This window comes from Haemaphysalis longicornis, unplaced genomic scaffold (genome assembly GCF_048455015.1).
Source record: "Haemaphysalis longicornis isolate Haplotype H1 unplaced genomic scaffold, Haemaphysalis longicornis Haplotype H1 scaffold_1, whole genome shotgun sequence".
Taxonomy (NCBI): Eukaryota; Metazoa; Arthropoda; class Arachnida; order Ixodida; family Ixodidae; genus Haemaphysalis; species Haemaphysalis longicornis.
In genome coordinates this window covers 394,436,709-394,454,170 of record NW_027526203.1, presented here as the reverse complement: position 1 = coordinate 394,454,170, position 17,462 = coordinate 394,436,709, and the positions used below count along the sequence as shown (strand labels likewise).

General features: G+C 43.2%; 1 protein-coding gene across 1 annotated transcript in view; it reads left to right on the top strand.

The window, feature by feature from the left end:
* Positions 1-16,762, top strand: part of LOC144155314 (transport and Golgi organization protein 6 homolog) — a 44,397-nt gene extending 27,635 nt beyond the window's left edge. Inside the window, exons 11-17 of the mRNA XM_077686663.1 lie at positions 2,802-2,913; positions 3,312-3,506; positions 3,614-3,730; positions 6,456-7,155; positions 8,658-8,809; positions 10,559-10,669; positions 16,525-16,762. Coding sequence (XP_077542789.1) covers positions 2,802-2,913; positions 3,312-3,506; positions 3,614-3,730; positions 6,456-7,155; positions 8,658-8,809; positions 10,559-10,669; positions 16,525-16,722 — 1,585 coding nt within the window. The 3' untranslated portion in view covers positions 16,723-16,762. The remainder of the gene's footprint in view (positions 1-2,801; positions 2,914-3,311; positions 3,507-3,613; positions 3,731-6,455; positions 7,156-8,657; positions 8,810-10,558; positions 10,670-16,524) is intronic.
* Positions 16,763-17,462: the final 700 nt, after the last annotated feature.

The following is a 17,462-nucleotide window of genomic DNA, read 5'->3' as shown; positions in this document are numbered from 1 at the left end:
AAATTCAGTTACAATATTTAATGAACATTTGTCTTGCCATCGTCTTTCTTTCTCATCATGTTTTTTTCTTAAACTTATTTTTTAAATGTAGAAACCAACTTTCCCAACAATGTGTTTTTCTCAGTTACAAAAGACATGCTTTAAAGAAAATGTGTCTCAAACAGGAGTGTAACTAAACCGTTAGTTCTACCGTGCATTTGACGCTACTAAAAACCAGGACCCAAATTGTATCATATCTGAAGAGTTCCGGCATGCGGAGTTCTCTATAAATACAGATTGCAAGTGCACTGTGTTATCAGCACTGAAGATCAAACACTTCGCAGCGTGGTGTTAAAGAGGATCAAATAACAGGCATCTATTAGTTAATTGATGCTTAAAAAATGAAAATCCTATTTTAAATACTTAGGGGTGACAATTACTAACAACTTAACTTGGCACCGTCATATTGAATCGGTTTGTTCTGAGTCATTTAAAAAACTTTGTTATCTACGAGCGAAGTTGCATAAAACACCGAAACACGTTAAGCTGCTTGCATACCAAACATATATTAGACCTAGACTGGAGTACGCCCCCGTGGTTTGGAGCCCTCACCAGAAACACTTGGTCACCAAGTTAGAATGTATTCAGAGGTGTGCAGTACGGTTTGTTTGCTCTAGATATAGAAGGCGGGATTCAGTAACCAATATGCTCAATTCATGCAATTTAGAACCACTGGAAATTAGAAGACAGAAACAAAAACTTAAAACGCTATTTCGTATAATGCAAGGGATATTAAAAATACCTGAAGACGAGTGCATACGCCTTCCCGGAAAACGTAGCGCCAGATTGAATCATGATGCCCCCATTAAACCTTTCAACGCTCGCACTGACATCTTTCGGTGGTCATTTTTTCCGGATGCTGTAGAACAATGGAATTGTTTACCCCACCATGTTGTTAATAGTACCGATGTGCAAACTTTTGACAGAGAAATTGATGCTTATTTTGCTCATGGTTGAACTACTGCCAATTTGGTTTTCCTGTGTGCATTGCTTTGTGAGTGGCCGTTGTTTTTTTTTTTTTTGTTTTCTGTTTGTACTCACTATTGTACTCCCTCCCTGTTATGACCCTCAAGCGAGGGTTGACAGTATTAATAAATAAACAAATAAATAAATAAATGGCCTGGCATGCAGGGTTGTGTCAGCATACCCTTGTTCTCACTGACTGATATAAAGAGTTCATGTCTCTGGCTTAAAAGATGCAAGGTGCAAGTTTCAAGTCCAGCTTTCAACTTATCTGCCTCCTCTCTATTGTGCTATAGTCTGTTCCACTGGTTTCACCGTTTTTAACAATGCTTAATTACTTGGCCCAACACTCAACACTTCAGCAGCCAGATTATCAGCCTGCAATGCCTGGAGGGGCTGATAAGTATTCCTGCCTTTTCCACTTGCAGGAGAAGGTAGATAGTTGTGTTTGATAGGTTTTCCATGTTTGAGCTTTTTTTTTTTTTTTCGCATGACAATTTGTTTCAGTTTGGTTTATTGCTGCATTGACTGTGTAACGGTACCATGGAAACAATGTGCAACTTTGCTTCATTTAAAAGGTTGAGCAGCTCATGCGTCATTACTATTCTGTATGGGGCAAAACATTGCTGCCATCACTGAGGAATAGGTGCTTAAAGAGGTGGATTTGAAATAATACGCTTGCTCTAACATAATATGATGTGTCAGGGGCTCTGTGTTGTAGTATTTGGGGAGCAGCCAAAGACAGGCAGTCAGTGTACCTACTAAATGCTGTCATGCCGAAAGTTGGGAGCCGGCAGTGAGACCCAGAAGAACATAGATGGGCTTTTCACCATATGAAAACTCTGCCATGTAAAAGCATAGCAGTAGACTTCATTCTTGCTTCAGCTGGGGGAAATGACCAGAAATAGATGGTTTGGGCTCACCTGAGTCCTCACTGCTATTTTGTCGAAGTGGCAGTAGTGATTTGTTCATAATTATTTTGATTTGAAATGCTGTCACGCTGTTGCAAGAGCCACTCAAAGATGGAGGAGCGTCCTCGGCTCTCGCAGTGTTCACTTCTAACCACAGAGCAAGAACAAGACAGGAGGGGAAGCGAGGCTTCCTAGCGTGCCCACATAATGTCACAAGCGCTCGTCATAGGTTAGGCTAGCGGCATCTGTCGCAGGAGCAGAAACTGCGGGGCCGCCACGATCGGCATTTCACTGCGCAGCCTCGGAACGAATTGCAGCCACTATAATTTCGACCATCAGGCGCCGCTACCCTTTCCTTCGTCATTGCAGCTATGAAGCTTTGCAGTGTGCCTTGGTTTTGATTGTGACGTTATGTGGTCGCTTGCCTGCGCTTGCCGCAATGGGCCGTTTCCCCTCCTATATATTCTTGCTCCATGCCTCTAACTCACATTGATTTCTTCTGTGTTTTTTTGCTGTAGCTGTTTGTTAATAGCCTTATTGCCATAAATTACTAAATTACTGCCATTTTAAATTTCAATCATAATGAGTTTGCACTGCAAGCCTCCAAAACTATTGCGTCTTTTGTTGACCTCAACCAGCCGTGCAAATCAGGTTTATGACATCACAGGTTTGTGGCAAAGTAGCTGATGAGTTGCCACCATTTGCCCTATTTTTCTTATTCTATAATTTATTTTACGGATGTTTGCATTAAAAAATTGGCATGAGTGTTAGTCTGAGGAGGCGATCTTTCAGATGAAGTGAGGTTGAATGTTTTCTTGATAGTTCATTTAATTAAGGGCACATCATTATTGGTTGTTTTGACATAACAGTGAAATGTCTTTATTTCAGTGATGATGAGTGGTTGACGTGGTCAGACCAAGCATCCCTGGCTGCGGCATCTGTATTCGAGCATGGCAACCTCCAAGAATCATGTGCCACATTTTTCATGTCACTTCTGAAGGTTAGTCGCTTAGTTGCGTTGAAAAGTTCTTTTGCCAGTGAGTTTCTCTGTAATTTTGAAACCATAAACAACTGGACAAATGTTCAGGAACCCTCCCAGACTTAAAAAAAAAAAAGTTCTACAAAAATTGAAGCTTAATTGAGACCATCATGCTCCCTGCCTGTGTGAAAGACATACTTATGATTCCTTGTCTATATTTTTATTCAGTCTTTGGACGTGTACCTTGCACGTTTGTAGCCTGGGTAAAAAACAGGAGAACAGCTGTCCTATTTCTTGGGAGAATGGGGCTGCCTTGCCTAAATTGAGATGACTTGTCACCTTATATCAAAAAAGGTCTAGCGTCTTCAAAGTGATATTTTTTGATTCTCAAAGCACTTGTTGTGTCTTATCTATTACAGAAACTGACTGCAGCTGTGGAAAGCCTGGTATCACCTGAAAGCTATGACCCAGTCTCATCACCTACCTTGCAGTCTGAACTCAACTCGCACGGTCTAAAGACCAACCTGTTCTTATTGAATCTTTTGGAGAATTTTGCTGGCCTAACATCTGAAAGTCTCTCAAAGAACACGCGCTCACTTCTGGAGTTTGTTGTTGTAAGTCCCCTACCTGATACTATTCTTTTCTTTCAGTTGCAAGAAAGTTACAGTTACCAAGCTTTTTTCTTCTCTTTTTTTTTCTTTGTCTGGCTATGTTCTTGCAGGAAACCTTAAGCAGACTTACCAAGCTGTCAAAAAGCAGTGAAGCAGACAGTCTGGCCTTACAGTCCACACTTTTCTGTCTGTCTCTTATGAGCCTTCTGATGTCCACCGAAGATCTGGTATGTGTGTGTTCCCAGATGCTAGCTCTTATTTTAATTACACAGATTGTTGAACGGCCCTCAGTTGTTGTAATTTGCCAAGTCTTAGAGCAGTGCTTCATTGCTGTTGCCTTCCCTGCAGTTACCATCAGCTGTTCTGTCACTTTTCTTCTTCCTGGGCGGTATTGATTTATTTACCGAATGAACCGCTGGCTTGAAGGGTGAAGAAGTTATGCGGAAGTGACTGGATGGTGGGGATTATAATGAACGTCAAATCCTGCCTTAGGATTTTGCAAGTGTCGTTAACCACACTGTATGACTTTCCAAAATGATTATAAGTTTACTCTGGACCTTTTCTCACTAACAATTTGTGCGTGCGCTACTCTTGTGCCTAGCACCCCCACAGTGCTGGTTCGCAATTGTTTCTGGGCAATGTAAACAAGCTATCACCTTCTCTGCTTGCCACTTAGATAGAGCTGCTGCTGCTGCTTTCTAGTGGTGCTATATTTCATTTTGTCGCCTTTTGTTTCGGCAGCTTACAAATCATTTGTATGGGCCTAAAAAAATGCTGCTTACAAGTGGAAAAGACAAAAACATTTGAGGCTGTCCATGCTGCAAGCACATGGCTTTGAGTTAGGGAGCAACAAAAAATATATCTGAACAAAAAAAAAAAAAAGCTTCTTTTGATGTAGATCGGTCTCGAGAATGTCCACCTACTTCTGTTGCCTTCGCTGGACAGAATGAGATGACAGGTGAGGCAGGAAAAGATTAGTGAATTGGTTGGATCGTGCGTGGATTTTTTGACACTGCGATGTTTAGGGCGCACCCAAAGTTTTCAGTTTAGCTTGGTGGTCGCTAGGCAAAGGGGTACTGGAAAAATGCTCATTCAGGCGCGTTTACAGTTCTCACTGCAATAGCAGTAGCGTTGTGTTAGAAGGCAGTGTTCAAAAACTTCGGTTCGAAATTTTGACTTTCAGTAGGGCAAGAATATGTGGGGCATGTTTCTCGTTCATTATTTATGGTGAAAGCCTTAAATGGCCCATTGAGTGCAAAAACCAGCATCTGGCGTTTGTAACAGAAAATGGGATCCTTTGGAGGCGTTCCACAGCATGAGCTTGGACGGAAAAGCCAGCGTCCGGCATTGGCATCCCTAACAGACAAATTACCCCTTCATAAGCCTTTCAGAGTGTGAGCTTAAACTCGGTAAAAAGTGGTTATCTCCACCATTATACCGTGGACAATGGGAGGGGAATTCGCCATCGTCGTGAACCGTCTCATTACATGGCTGCATGAACGACTAGTGGTACATCATGTAGAAGACAGATGGAAGCCATTTGAAACTGTTAAAGCAGTTCACCAAGTAAAGCATCTCCAGTGGCAAGATTGCAAAGTCCTTCGGCAATGCAAGATGAATTAAAGGCGTCTCATGTGTTCAGCTGGGCATTCATGTTTCATATTCACAACTCGTAGGAAGCATTTAGGTATCCTCGGATTTTTTTAAAACTGCTGTACCAAAAACTGAAAGATTTGGCAATGTAAGCACATCTGCTACAACTGTACTAAAATGTCGATCAAGCAGGACACTCTGGAGCATGGTTTGGTCCTGCCCTTCAACTGTGGCCCCTTTTCAATACATTGTTTCAGGGCCATTATCTTTGAGATGTAACCCAAGAGCCTTCTCTGGTGGCCCTTTCTCATGGTGAGGAAGCAAAAGCCAATGAGAAAAGGCTTTTGGGAGCACATAAGGTTCCAAGCCAAGTTGAGAACAGAACGTCAGTTGCCCTACTATGCAGCATGCAGGTCATGATAATTGGTGCTGTTTAGGAGGCCTTGGCTTGGTCTTGACCTACTGCTTCGTTGTTTTCACAGTGAAATGTTTTGCATGAGCTGATACTCTCTCGCAGCTGTGGTGAGCATAATTTTTACTTGAAAATACAAAATTTTTTTTGCAGTATTAAAAGGACATGCCCCATTGGCTAATGGGGTGGATCTCATCCATTTTATTGAAAGTGCAGCAAGAAATTTTGCACAAAAGTAGATTTTTGTGGGAGCTGTTGCATTAAGTTTTTCTTTGAATGAAATTGAAGCTAAAGTTTATTTCACATAATTAAAGAAAATGCGTACAAATAATACAGAAGGAGGTCATGAAAATAAAAAAACTGTCTTGGGACCTCCTATCTGAGAATGCGTAAAGGAACTACGTCAGAGAAGGCAGCGAGTAAACAGCTGTTGTAAAATGCTGTAAAAGTGAGTAAAATGTTTGTTGTACAACTTTTGTAAGCGAAAAAGCTCTTCTATTTTCAACCTGTAAAAAGTTATGTTCGTTGTTGGACTTCACCTATATACTTTAATAATGTGAAGGAAAGTTTGACATCCACCTAAATGCAGCCATACGGCTACAAAGGAAAGCTATACAGCTTACTTCGCAGTTGAAGAAAAATTCGTCCTGGTCCAGGATTCGAACCCGGGACCACTGCTTAACCGGAGCAGTCGCTCTACCATACTTTAATAATCAAACTATAAAATACATATTGTAAATAATCATGAATGGTTACCGTAAAGTTTCTTGCTAGAAAAATAGAAATTTAAGAATTTTTATACTAAGATGGGATACCCTGTGTATTGCTATGTTTAATTAAGGGAACCTAGAAACCCTGGATGATTGCATTGAGGGTCTTGTAATAGTTTTGAAAGATCTATTGCCATGCAAGACAGTTCTTTTACTGACAATTCTTTTTTCTTCTAGGCAGCCACAACGAATAGAGAGTTATGGCAACGGGGCTATCAGTGCCTCACAACATTGGAAGCCAACCACAGCAGCCCCGGAATACGAAACATGGCCCACCAGTTGCAGCTGTTAGTAGCGAGCCAAGGGGCTGCAACATCTTCACAGGTGCCTTCCTCTGCAAGCAGCGGCGGTGTGCGGGTGACATCTGACTTGCAAACCAAGGCCAAGCGTCAGAAGAAGTTGGCTGCCATCGCAGCTGGATACAGCATTGTGCCTGCGAAAGATGGCACTGAGATGGCAGCTATGGAACCTTTGCAACCACGACAGGGGGACAAAAGCGTACAGGCAACGGTGTCGGCTGCACCGAAACAGCCTTCGGTGCCGGGAGAGTCCAAATTCGAACAGCTATGGTGTGAGCTGCACGATGTGATGGCGCCCATTCGGGGTCATGCGTTCATCCAGCTGCGCCGACTGCTTCAGGAGGGTGATGCTGAGATGTGGCGTCACCGCGACCAGTTGCTCGAGTCTTGCCACTCAGGAATTCAGGATGAGGATTCCTACGTGTACCTCAGTGCGATCCAGGCCCTGGCTGTGCTCGTGGAGAGGGACCTGAACTGCCGCCTGCCCTGGTTGGCAGAGCAGCTAGCCCTGGAGCGGCTGTCTGTGGAGGCACGCCTCAACTTGGGGGAAGTGCTTCTGCGAGTCACCAAGAATTTCGGCAAGTGCTTTAGTTTGCTGGACAAATGGCTGTGTCAGATGAAAAATTTTCCCTTCCAATGCCCTTTGTTTTGTAAAAGAATGTCGTGTATCTTTGCCTACCTTTTGGAAAAAATTTGTCTGTTTGCATGATTGTACGTCACAGCATTCCCATCGCCATCACTGTTGTCATAGTGAAGAGTCTGGTGGAAATCTGTTTCTCCAAATGTTTTTTAGGGGGAGGGCTTTCTTTATTTGTTCAAAGGTTCCCCTCGAATTAATCTAAGTCCAGTGTACAGACTGTAAGTCTAAAGAATTCAAGATTAATTCCTGTTTACAAGGAATTTGTACACGTGTGCATGCATACGTGCATGCCCATGTATGAGTGTACCCATCACCTGCAGTTATAGTCTGTTATTAATAGTTCTTGAATAGAGGAATTCACAAAAGAATTCTTTAGACTGTCTGTAAGCTAATGAGACAGAGACAAATGGTTCAATGTTCAGCTCATAAAGGAATCAAATGACGTGATGTGTACCATTCCTTTGAGCTCGTTGAAAATTTAGGTTAGTCTTTAACATCTCTTAATTCTTGTACGCGGGGTTCTCCCCAGAAATTTGTGAGAGGTGGACATTCTGAGAACAGGGGGGATGAGAAGATGTTAAGTTCAAAAACTTCAAATTTTAATCACGAAGATTCAACAACTCTGGTCAAATACGCTGGCCAAATACCGCACACAGCTGGCAATTTTTCCGACTTAAAAACAACTTGTTCGGACTCCTCCGTGTTTTCAGGCAGCAAGCCGTGCAGCCCGCTGCCGCTGGGGTTTGCTCTCGCACAGTGGCCGTTTTTAGTTCCTCAGGCGCGCATTTCAAACGGCTCAGTCGGAGCGGTGGGGCCTACTGAACTTAATTTAAGCAGTGGGCGGTGAACCAGAGAGATGGGCAGTCATGGGGAGCAGTGGGCGGCATTTCCACTGCCGCCCACCATGGGGGAGAACTCTGCTTGTACGTCTTGTGGTATCCACTGGATACAGGGGTGTCTACTGAGGTAGGAGGGGTTGAGTAGCAGACCTCTGAAGAATATGTATGAAAAAGTTTTTGTATTGGAAAAGAGGCATCCGTCTAAAAAAATGCAAGCCGTTTTGTAAATAAAACCCTGGGCATGCCAGGAACTAGACTTATAAACACATATTTATACGCATGTTATAAACGCAGAGAGGGCACCAAAGCATTTGTTGACTCTTGTTACCCATTTTACTCTGTTACTGTTGTAGATTTCTGAGGTCTGCAGGTTTACGCATATGTGATGTAACTAGTATTCTAGTCTTCAACTAAACATAATGTGTGTCATTTATATCTGAAATTTTATCGTTAGACACATTTTGAGGCATTTTATGTCTTGAGTTGTCAGTTATCTCTGCTGTTAAGTGACAAGACTTCAGTATACATTTTCCATTTTCTAGGTGATGTGCTCGGGTGATTTGCTTATCGCTGTATTGATGTATTTGTCTTCGATTCACAGGGGAACTGGCTCCAAAGTACAGGGATTTACTGGTGAACAGCTTCTTGGCTGCTGCAAAACACTCGGACCCTGTTGTCAGGTCCTCAGCAGTGTCTAACCTGGGAGAATTGTGTGGGAAGCTGGGCTACTCATTTGGACCGATTGTGCAAGAGGTACGACCGTTTGTGCTGACTTTTACTCTTAACTCTTTCCTGACCGCCAGGAAATTGACCGATTTTTATGGGTACAAGAAAACATTTTTTTTTTTTGCTAAATATATTCATTAAGTGCATATAGTGGCAACATGAAATGTAGATGATTGAATGCCCCTTTTCGATGACACTAGTCTGAATTGTTTGCATAAATAATTTTAGCGAAAAAGATATTGAAATCAAAATTTTTGTCCAGATGTAGAAGAAAATGATAAAAATGGAGTTCTGTTTTACTGGCAACAGTAACAGACACTCAGAATATACATTTTAAGTGCAAATGCACTTCTTAAGCGACCCTGAATCACTCGTCCACCGTCCGTCCACCGCAGCTCAGCAACAGGTGTTATCGCGTCCTCCTCGCCCCTAGCAACGGCGCGGAGCGGAGGGAGGGCGTGTGTAGCAACGGCGCGATGACGTAGTGCGCTCGCCTGATGTCGCGCGCTCTCGCATTTCACCGCGCGAGGTGCGGCACAGTTCAGTCTAGCGCGCGCCTCCGTCGAGATCGGTCGCCGGTTCCGCAGTCTAGATGGATTCTTGTGAATGCCAGAGTTGATCACAAGGGGGTGATAATGTAACTAAGAGGCGAATGCCAACACAGTTCAACATAGCCCCCCTCATAGCATCAACCGTGCATTCGCACTTCCCCATGCTCCCCCTCGGGGAAATGCGGGTGAATTTTTGTAGGCAAACACTTGCGATTTGTTATCACCTTGTTACTCACTAGTGCAACCCACGCATGAAAACGAAACTAGTTGGCGAACAGTGCAAGACTGATTTGAAGCGCTTGCGTTGTCAGAACTGATATCCGACAACTGGGTGTTCTCTTTCAACATGCAGCTGGACTGTTATAGCAGAAATCAGGTGTTTAGGTGTTGTGAAATAACAAGCGGCAAGCTTTTTTTTCGAGAAACAGTCGCAGGCAACAAAGGCACCGTGGCAAACAGGCGCAAAGTTAAGTAACTGCGTAGTAGTGTCAAATAGGAATTTTACACGCAGAAACGAAACTGAAGCTGTTGTAAACTGTTTGCAGATTGTCCTCTATGATAGAACCAGCAACATTTTCAATGGCAATAAAACTGCCCTTATTGAAAAACTAACTGTACAGGCAGACAGCTGATTTCACCAATTATTACTGTCAAAATGCAGATTGAAGATTAAATTGTCTCTTGATTCACCATTGGTGCCCTGATAACAAAAATGAAGATACACACTAATCACTAGCAGCACCCTTTTTTCTTTGGTAGCAGTGGCACGTGATGGTCATGCCCAATTTCTGCACTCAGGTGGTACAAATTTCTATAAGAAATCACATTGTCATTGTGTAAACGAAAAGGAAACTGATCCTGAAAGGACATTTTCTGAGCTAATCACCAAATAGCTTTAGTACCTGTTTTAGAAATGCCTTGAGTGTGATGAAAAGGGGCATTGAAATTACAGTAAAACCTTATTACAAGCGACACTCAAGGGAGCCGGAAAATGTGTCTCTTGTAACCAGTCTCTTGTATACAATGTTGGTAACACGGCAAACATTGGAAAACTAACCAAACCGCCTCCATTCAAACGTCTCTTATAAAACCAAGTGTCTCTTGTAACTGTCCCTTGTAACGAGGTTCTACTGTATTGTTCAATATGATTGATTTTGTGATAGGTGCGGTAACAAATGAGCTAAGTCTGATTTGGTTTCATCACCTGAGTTCTCTTTTCCTGCAGATTCTTTCATGTTTGCGTGGCCTCATCAGGGATCCTGCTGACATTGTGGGCCGCGCTGCAGTGCTGGCTCTTGGCTGTATTATTAAAGGAATGGGCCGGCAGATATTTCAAGTGAGTGGTCTAGCACAGTCATTTCAAATTGTGTCCCCTAACAGGGGCACTTTGCCAAAGCATTTTAGAGAAAATGTGTGGATAGGAACAAGGCTGCTTGTCCTAAGTAAAGCAGGACTTCGGTTTTTGTCGGTTATGCAAAAATACTAAATGATTTACCTGCCAGGGCATGGTACATTCAAATAGGAACGAATTATGGGTCAATCACATCAATGCTAAGGTACCTACTTGCTGTACTAGCAAGTACCTTCGCCAGCGATCGCCACAACTAATGCCACTCCAAAACGTCATTGTGGTGTGACTCAAGGGGCGTACTTGAGTGTGGAAGTGATCCAGAAAATCGTGTACTTCGTGAAAAAACTCCTTCCTGGAGATATAGGAAATGCACTGAAATTGATGTTTGAAAGTCTGTTTATTAGAATACCCAATATGACATTGGCACATCTGACTTATGCTTGCCAGTATTTGTCAGAGTTTTTATGGTCAAGTGAGGAAGTGTGCTAAAAGTAAAAAAATAGCATGCACTTGCAAAAGGGATAAAAACAAGAAAAAGTGACATCTTGAGGCCCATATCAGTCGGTGATCTCTTGCTCATAATGAAAAGAAAGAAAGAAAAAAAAAAAACCACATGAAGTGCACATCACTTCTGCATGAAGAGGGCACACCTTTTGGGGTCAGATGACCATTAGCACACACAATACCTTTGTGAGGCAGCGAGAAAGTTAGAAGGGTGACCATGTTTTACAAATTTATAGGGGGAGGGGGGCAGATCACTGTACTGTAAAGCATTACTATGGTGCGCATGAAAGTTTTTGATGCGTGCATGTGCATCTCCAGTCAGGCTGAGCAGCTGGATCTGGAACAGCTTCACTGAAGAATGTCATTTCTTCCATACTAAAACCCCATTTAATGCTTCCATCACTGTATAGCCATGTTGCTTTGAAGGGATAATTTGCCACCTACCTGAAATGTAGTAAGTACAGCAAGCTATAGAGCTCCCTTCGAAACTTCGCAGTTTAAGGGAAAAAAAAAAAAAAAATATCCTGAACCTCTAAAATTTTTTTTTTTTCATGGGCTCTAATTTTGAGAAAGCTGTATTGCTTGGAGACTACTATAGCTCTTTGCAGAAGCTTACTTCACCTTTGGGGGCTTCCCCCAAACCGGTCGACTAGCCTTATTGGTCGGAAAAATGCGGAGAACTACTGTTTTTGTTTTTGTTGTTTTGAGCGACTATAAAAAAGTTTCACACTTTGAGGATGTAGTGTGAAGCATTGAAAAGGACACCTGCATTATGTGGTAGGTTGAGGAAAGGTAGGAATAGGTAACCCAAAGCTTGGAATAGCTGTAGCTGTGTGTGGCTCTAGAAAACAGAATATAGTTGTCAGTAGTAAAGTGTGGGTTTGCAGTACCCCCTCTCCTATTCGTGCCCCCCTGTTCGTAGAAACGACGTACTTCGTCAGTTTCGTGTTGAGCTGACAGTGTTACACAATCAACTGGACACAAGGCAGTCTTACGAAGATATAATGTGGGGCGCTTTGTCACCCACATGCATGTAATGTGCACTATCCCATATCTTATTCACTGTGAACGAGGGACCTGTGCAGATTCTTCTTGGCCGACACGTTTTCTTTCTAGGCAGTTATGTCTAGGTAGCACCTGGCAGTGCGGGGCTGTGTTAATAGTGTAAAAAATCTAACGCACATTGAGAAATCCATAGAAATGTGTAATTTTGCCCCAACTCTGTACTTGCCCCATTAGGTGTTGTTTGGGACAAACCTTGAAATTTCGTCCTAGACACTGGTAGGTTTCACATATATGAGCATATTGGAACGAACCATGTATTGGATTTGTTTTTTTTTTTATATTTTCTTTTTGCCACCTGGCCATGCGGGGCTTTGTTATGTGTGTACCAAGTGAAGCGCTTGTTCCATTCTTTATTTTTTATGCCGCACGGGTTATCTCATTTGATAGGGAGAGTGCTTTGCCCTAACGTCACTAGCCTATAGTAATCTTTGTTGATCTGCAGTTTTCTCTATGTAATTTGATGGTTCGAGAAACACTCGCACTGAAAGATAAATACCCGCAGAGCTGACGCCGCGGCATTCAATTCACCGACACTCGCCTGCGCACATCCCTTTGTTGACTGCTGCTTCGCCGCCTGTGTATTTTTGAGTTGTTAGGGGAGCACAAGTTCGCACCAATAAACTTGCTTTTCCTTCAAGCCAACTGCGTCATCTTTGGCTTCGTGACAATATGTCATTTTGATATCTGAGCAGGCCTGTGAGAAAATGAAAATTTTCTGAAACATTTAATCTTTTTCATTCTCTTAGGGGGTGTAAGTTAAAACATGGAGCTTTTTTTATCTTCTACATCTTAGGAATATTACTCCCATAATTTTAAGTCTCTGAATTCACCACTTTGAGCTGGGTGTTGACATCACATTTTGCCATTTTTGCTACGTTAGGGATGCAATTTCAAAAATCCTGCTCGCCCATTTACAGGTTTGTTTGAACAATATCCTGAAATTCATTTTTGGGCATTTGTATGAGTACCGTATTTACTCGCGTAATGAACCCACTTTTTTTTCAAGAAAATTCGGCATGAATTTGGGGGGAGGGTTCATTATGCGGGAAAAAATTGCAACAGTTATAAAGGTTGAAATTTCATACAATAAAGTTGCTGAGAGAAGCACTATCAGAGCCAAAACACATAGGTAATTATGTAATCAAATTTCTTTTTTATTCACAACATGCTAGTGGGTCCCTACTCACTTTTTTATTCACAACATGCTAGTGGGTCCCTACTTGCTGCCTCACATTTGTTGTCGGCCCACAGCGCACCGTCTTGCTGGCTATCAAGGCACTCCAAAACTTCTTTTCAGACACCAGGAAACTTTCCTTCTTTGGACCCACGAAACACACGGCGATCCCTGTTCCCCGCCCAAAAACCTCGTTTTCGCCCGTAGCGTACAGGAAGTGCCGTCCAGCCGTGCGGTTTCCATGTGCATCAACGCACGCTCCACCAGCTTCAGTTTAAATCCGGCTGTAAAGCTCATGTACGGGCCCATCGTACAGCGCGCACTAGGAGCACAAAAAAAGGTCGGAACACAGCTGAACAACAAAACCACGAGCGTGATGGTGAAATCGCGGAGCCTCAAGAGCAGAGGAGTGCGGAGTACGTTTAGTGCTTTGTTCGCACGCTGCTAAAACCAACCATAGCAACAAAGAGCAGGCAAGGAGTGCGGAGTACGTTTTGTGCTTTGTTCGCATGCAGCAACATTTTTACGCTGCAAGAAGGTTCGTTTTGCGTTCAGAAAGTGCCGCTCCGCAAGCGCGCAATTTTTAAATTGTGAGCCACGGCATTCGCGCTCACGTCTCTTGCTACTGTTGAGATTTCTTTTTGTTGGAATGCGTTTTTAGCATTTCTGCGCATACTGTGTAGCGTGATATCAAGTTACTAAGATGGTCTAAGGGATCAGCAACCATGCTGAGATAAAAACATATTCCCGCTGCATTTTTTTATTCATAAAGTAAAATCTCCGGAAGGCAAGTGGGGGTAGAGTTCATTACGCGAGTAAATACGGTAATGTTCTTTAAAGGAGCCATGAAGAGAAAATGCAAGTTGGTTTTATTCGAAAGATTTCGTGTTTTATAGTGCCCCCAGCGCTTGTCCGGATACAAACGGTGCTTTATTCACTGAGAAATTAAACAATTTAGGTTAAAATTTTGATTTTCCCGCTCAATCGTGCGTTTTCGTGGTCCCAAGTGACATCACGGGAACCGATCGCTCTGCAGCCTAGAGTACCTTCATTCACGCATCCGCCGTACAGGGTAGAGACACGTAACGCTGGCGCCGCCATGTTCGGTTGCTCGCTCGCCGCCGAAGCAAGTCATTGTGTCAAAACCGCGCTAAAATTATCGCCGCAACGCGGTTACTGAAGAAGTTTGAATCATATTGTCTGTTTCGCGTTGCTAGGTCTCGTGGGAAACGAAAAGAATAACGCGTTGAGCCCGTTGGCCCAATTGCGGCGGCACGGGACCGTTCAAAGGTTGTCTCCACCCTGTAGCGGTGTTGGTTTGTTCCCGCGTTTCTTTACGTTCTGTAACCTAGATGGCGCCACCATACCGTGGCAAGCGTTTGGTTTGTTTTTGCCCGCATTTAAACCTGGCTTGTTTTTGTTCTGGGAGAAAATATTCGTTCCCTGAAACAGTGCTCGCTCGACAAATGGGGTCACGTAAGACACCGTTGCTTGCGTCAATCGGCCAGTGTCGTCTGAGACAACCCCAAGCCCCATAGTGCTGTGCAGCTAAACCAAAGCATGCTGTGCGCAGTACGAACAGCAGAACGCATCAGTACTTCTATGTTTACATGTGCTTTCGTAACTTCCACTGTTTGTCCCATCATTCCTATTGCTTTGTAAACAATGTGCCCTAAATTTAAGCGCAAATCGCTCGTTCGTCTAGTTTGTAAGCTCTACCTAATTTACGTCTGCTTCTGCCAGCCTCCGCCAATCGCAGAGCTTAGCCCATGTGACATCACAGGTTCTGTTGCGGGAAATGAGCTGGTGGGTCGCATGACCATTCCCGTTTTTCCTAATTATGTAGCTTATTTGAGCGAAGTTTACGTTAAAAGTGGTGTCAGTATGATTCTAACGAGACAATCTTTTGAATGAACCAAACTTGTGTTTTCTCTTCATGGCTCCTTTAAGTGAAAACCATTTGGATATATCAATGGGCTGAGCAGATTTGGGAATACGTACATGAATACACATTAGTTATCCCAAATCCACATTGTTAAGTGAAAACCATTTGGATATATGAATGGGCTGAGCAGATTTGAGAATACGTACATGAAGACACATTAGTTATCCCAAATCCACATTGGCCCCAAGGGTCTAGGGTGGACTCTTCAAAACAGTTTTCAGACATTCATATGGATTACTTATATCAGCAAAACCCTGTTCGATATCTCAACAGGCCTGTGAGATGAGAAATTTCTGAAAAAAGTACATTTTAGGCCTTTTTCACTCCCTAAATGTTGGGTTTGTAATTAAAAAAAAAATCTGAAACCATAATGGATATGTACTGAAATTGGAAGCCTCTAGCTAGAGTTCAGCAGTTTGACTTGGTGTTTATGTCTCCTGTTAGGCCTTTTCACTCTGTTATGGGTGTAATTGCAAAAAATCCTGCTTGCCCATTGAGAGGCTGCTTATGCTAAAATGCCTAATATTTTGTGCATTTATATAAATAACACTAGCAGCGAAAACCCATGCAATATATAAATGGGCTGAACACATATTGATGAATCTGTAACATGTAATTTACCCATAATCCAGATTCATCCCATTAGGGGCTGGTTAGGGGGAAGCCCTGTAAAACAGTTTTTAGGTATTTATATGGGCTACCTATATCAGCAAAAACCAGTTCGATATCAGAATAGGGCTGTAAGATAATGAGGAATTTCTGAAAAATACATTTTAGCTTGTTTCGCTTCCTTTGGGGTGCAATTTAAAGAAAAATTGGGCCAGGTTGAGCTCCTAAGCCATGATAGTAATACACTCCCAAAATTTCAAGTTTCTAGGTCTGGCAGTATTGGTTGGGGGTTGACGAGTCAGTCCATCGTTTGGGCATTTCTCTTTGTAGATGTGAATGTCATTATGCACCATTAGGGGCTTAATACTCAATGTTCTGTAACTGAAGGGCAGAACTAAATGTCTGTCACACGATTGAGCTCTAGTTCAGCGTGTGTTACAGTACTGTCCTATAGCAAGAGTTTCCTGTCATTTCTGACTGCTTGGGAGTAGAAAACTTCTACTTGTTACATATTTAAGACATAATTTTTCTTCTGTGTCACAGGTAATGCCTCATGAAGTGAAAGACATCTACCGAGATCTGAAGCACTTGTATGCAACAACATCTGACGGTGTGACCAGGGTGCAGGCACAGGTGGCCATTGAGGAGCTGAGCTCCGCAACACAAGAGCTCTTGCGCTCTCAACCCCGCATGGAGAAGCGTATTCAAATACTGGACTTGCACAACCTTGGCAAAAGCTGACACCGTGTTCTTGTAATAAACATTCCTAATTTTAAAAGTTGGAACGTGGGTATCAGGACTGTGTTGGCCCTAGTTCTGTTCACAAAGATTTCCGCAGAGCGAGGCATCAGGAAAGCCAGATTCAGGTGGCCAGGGGGAGTAAAGGAAGCAAGACTAACCTTCCACATGTGGCGTGTGTGGTCAAGTTGAAGGTGAGGGTCAGGAGAGGGAACACGTGGTCGTCCAGGAGAGAAGTACTAAAGGTCATAAGCCAGAGTACCATGTATGAGACAACTGATAGCTATTGTCTGAGAGAGCAGGAGACACGCCGATTGGTGAGCACTGCCGAATTTGTTGAATAGATGAAAGATTAGGCACGGCATCAGCTTCCAGTTTTAAAGCAAAGCTTTCTACCTCTATCAGCCAACGGTTCTTTCGCGGCGTGCGGGACGAGACAATGAATGGTTCTTTCGCGGCGGAGGCGGCAAGGGGAGGGGGGGGGTCACTCACGGAGCACGCTGTAGATGGTGTCATGAATTTACCCAGCGTTCCCCACGCGAACCAGTGGGCACGTCGGCACTACGGCTTTGTCGTCTGCTTTAGCGAAAGTTGTTTTGGTCCTATTTTGGCGCGCAGCTTCGCGTCCATTGCGCGCTTCCTTCGCACGGCTTGATTAACTTTTTCGACAGCACCTCCTGGGTTACCCAGACCCGATGGAATTAAGTGGTCGTACGGCAAAGATACATTAAGGATCAGTTTGA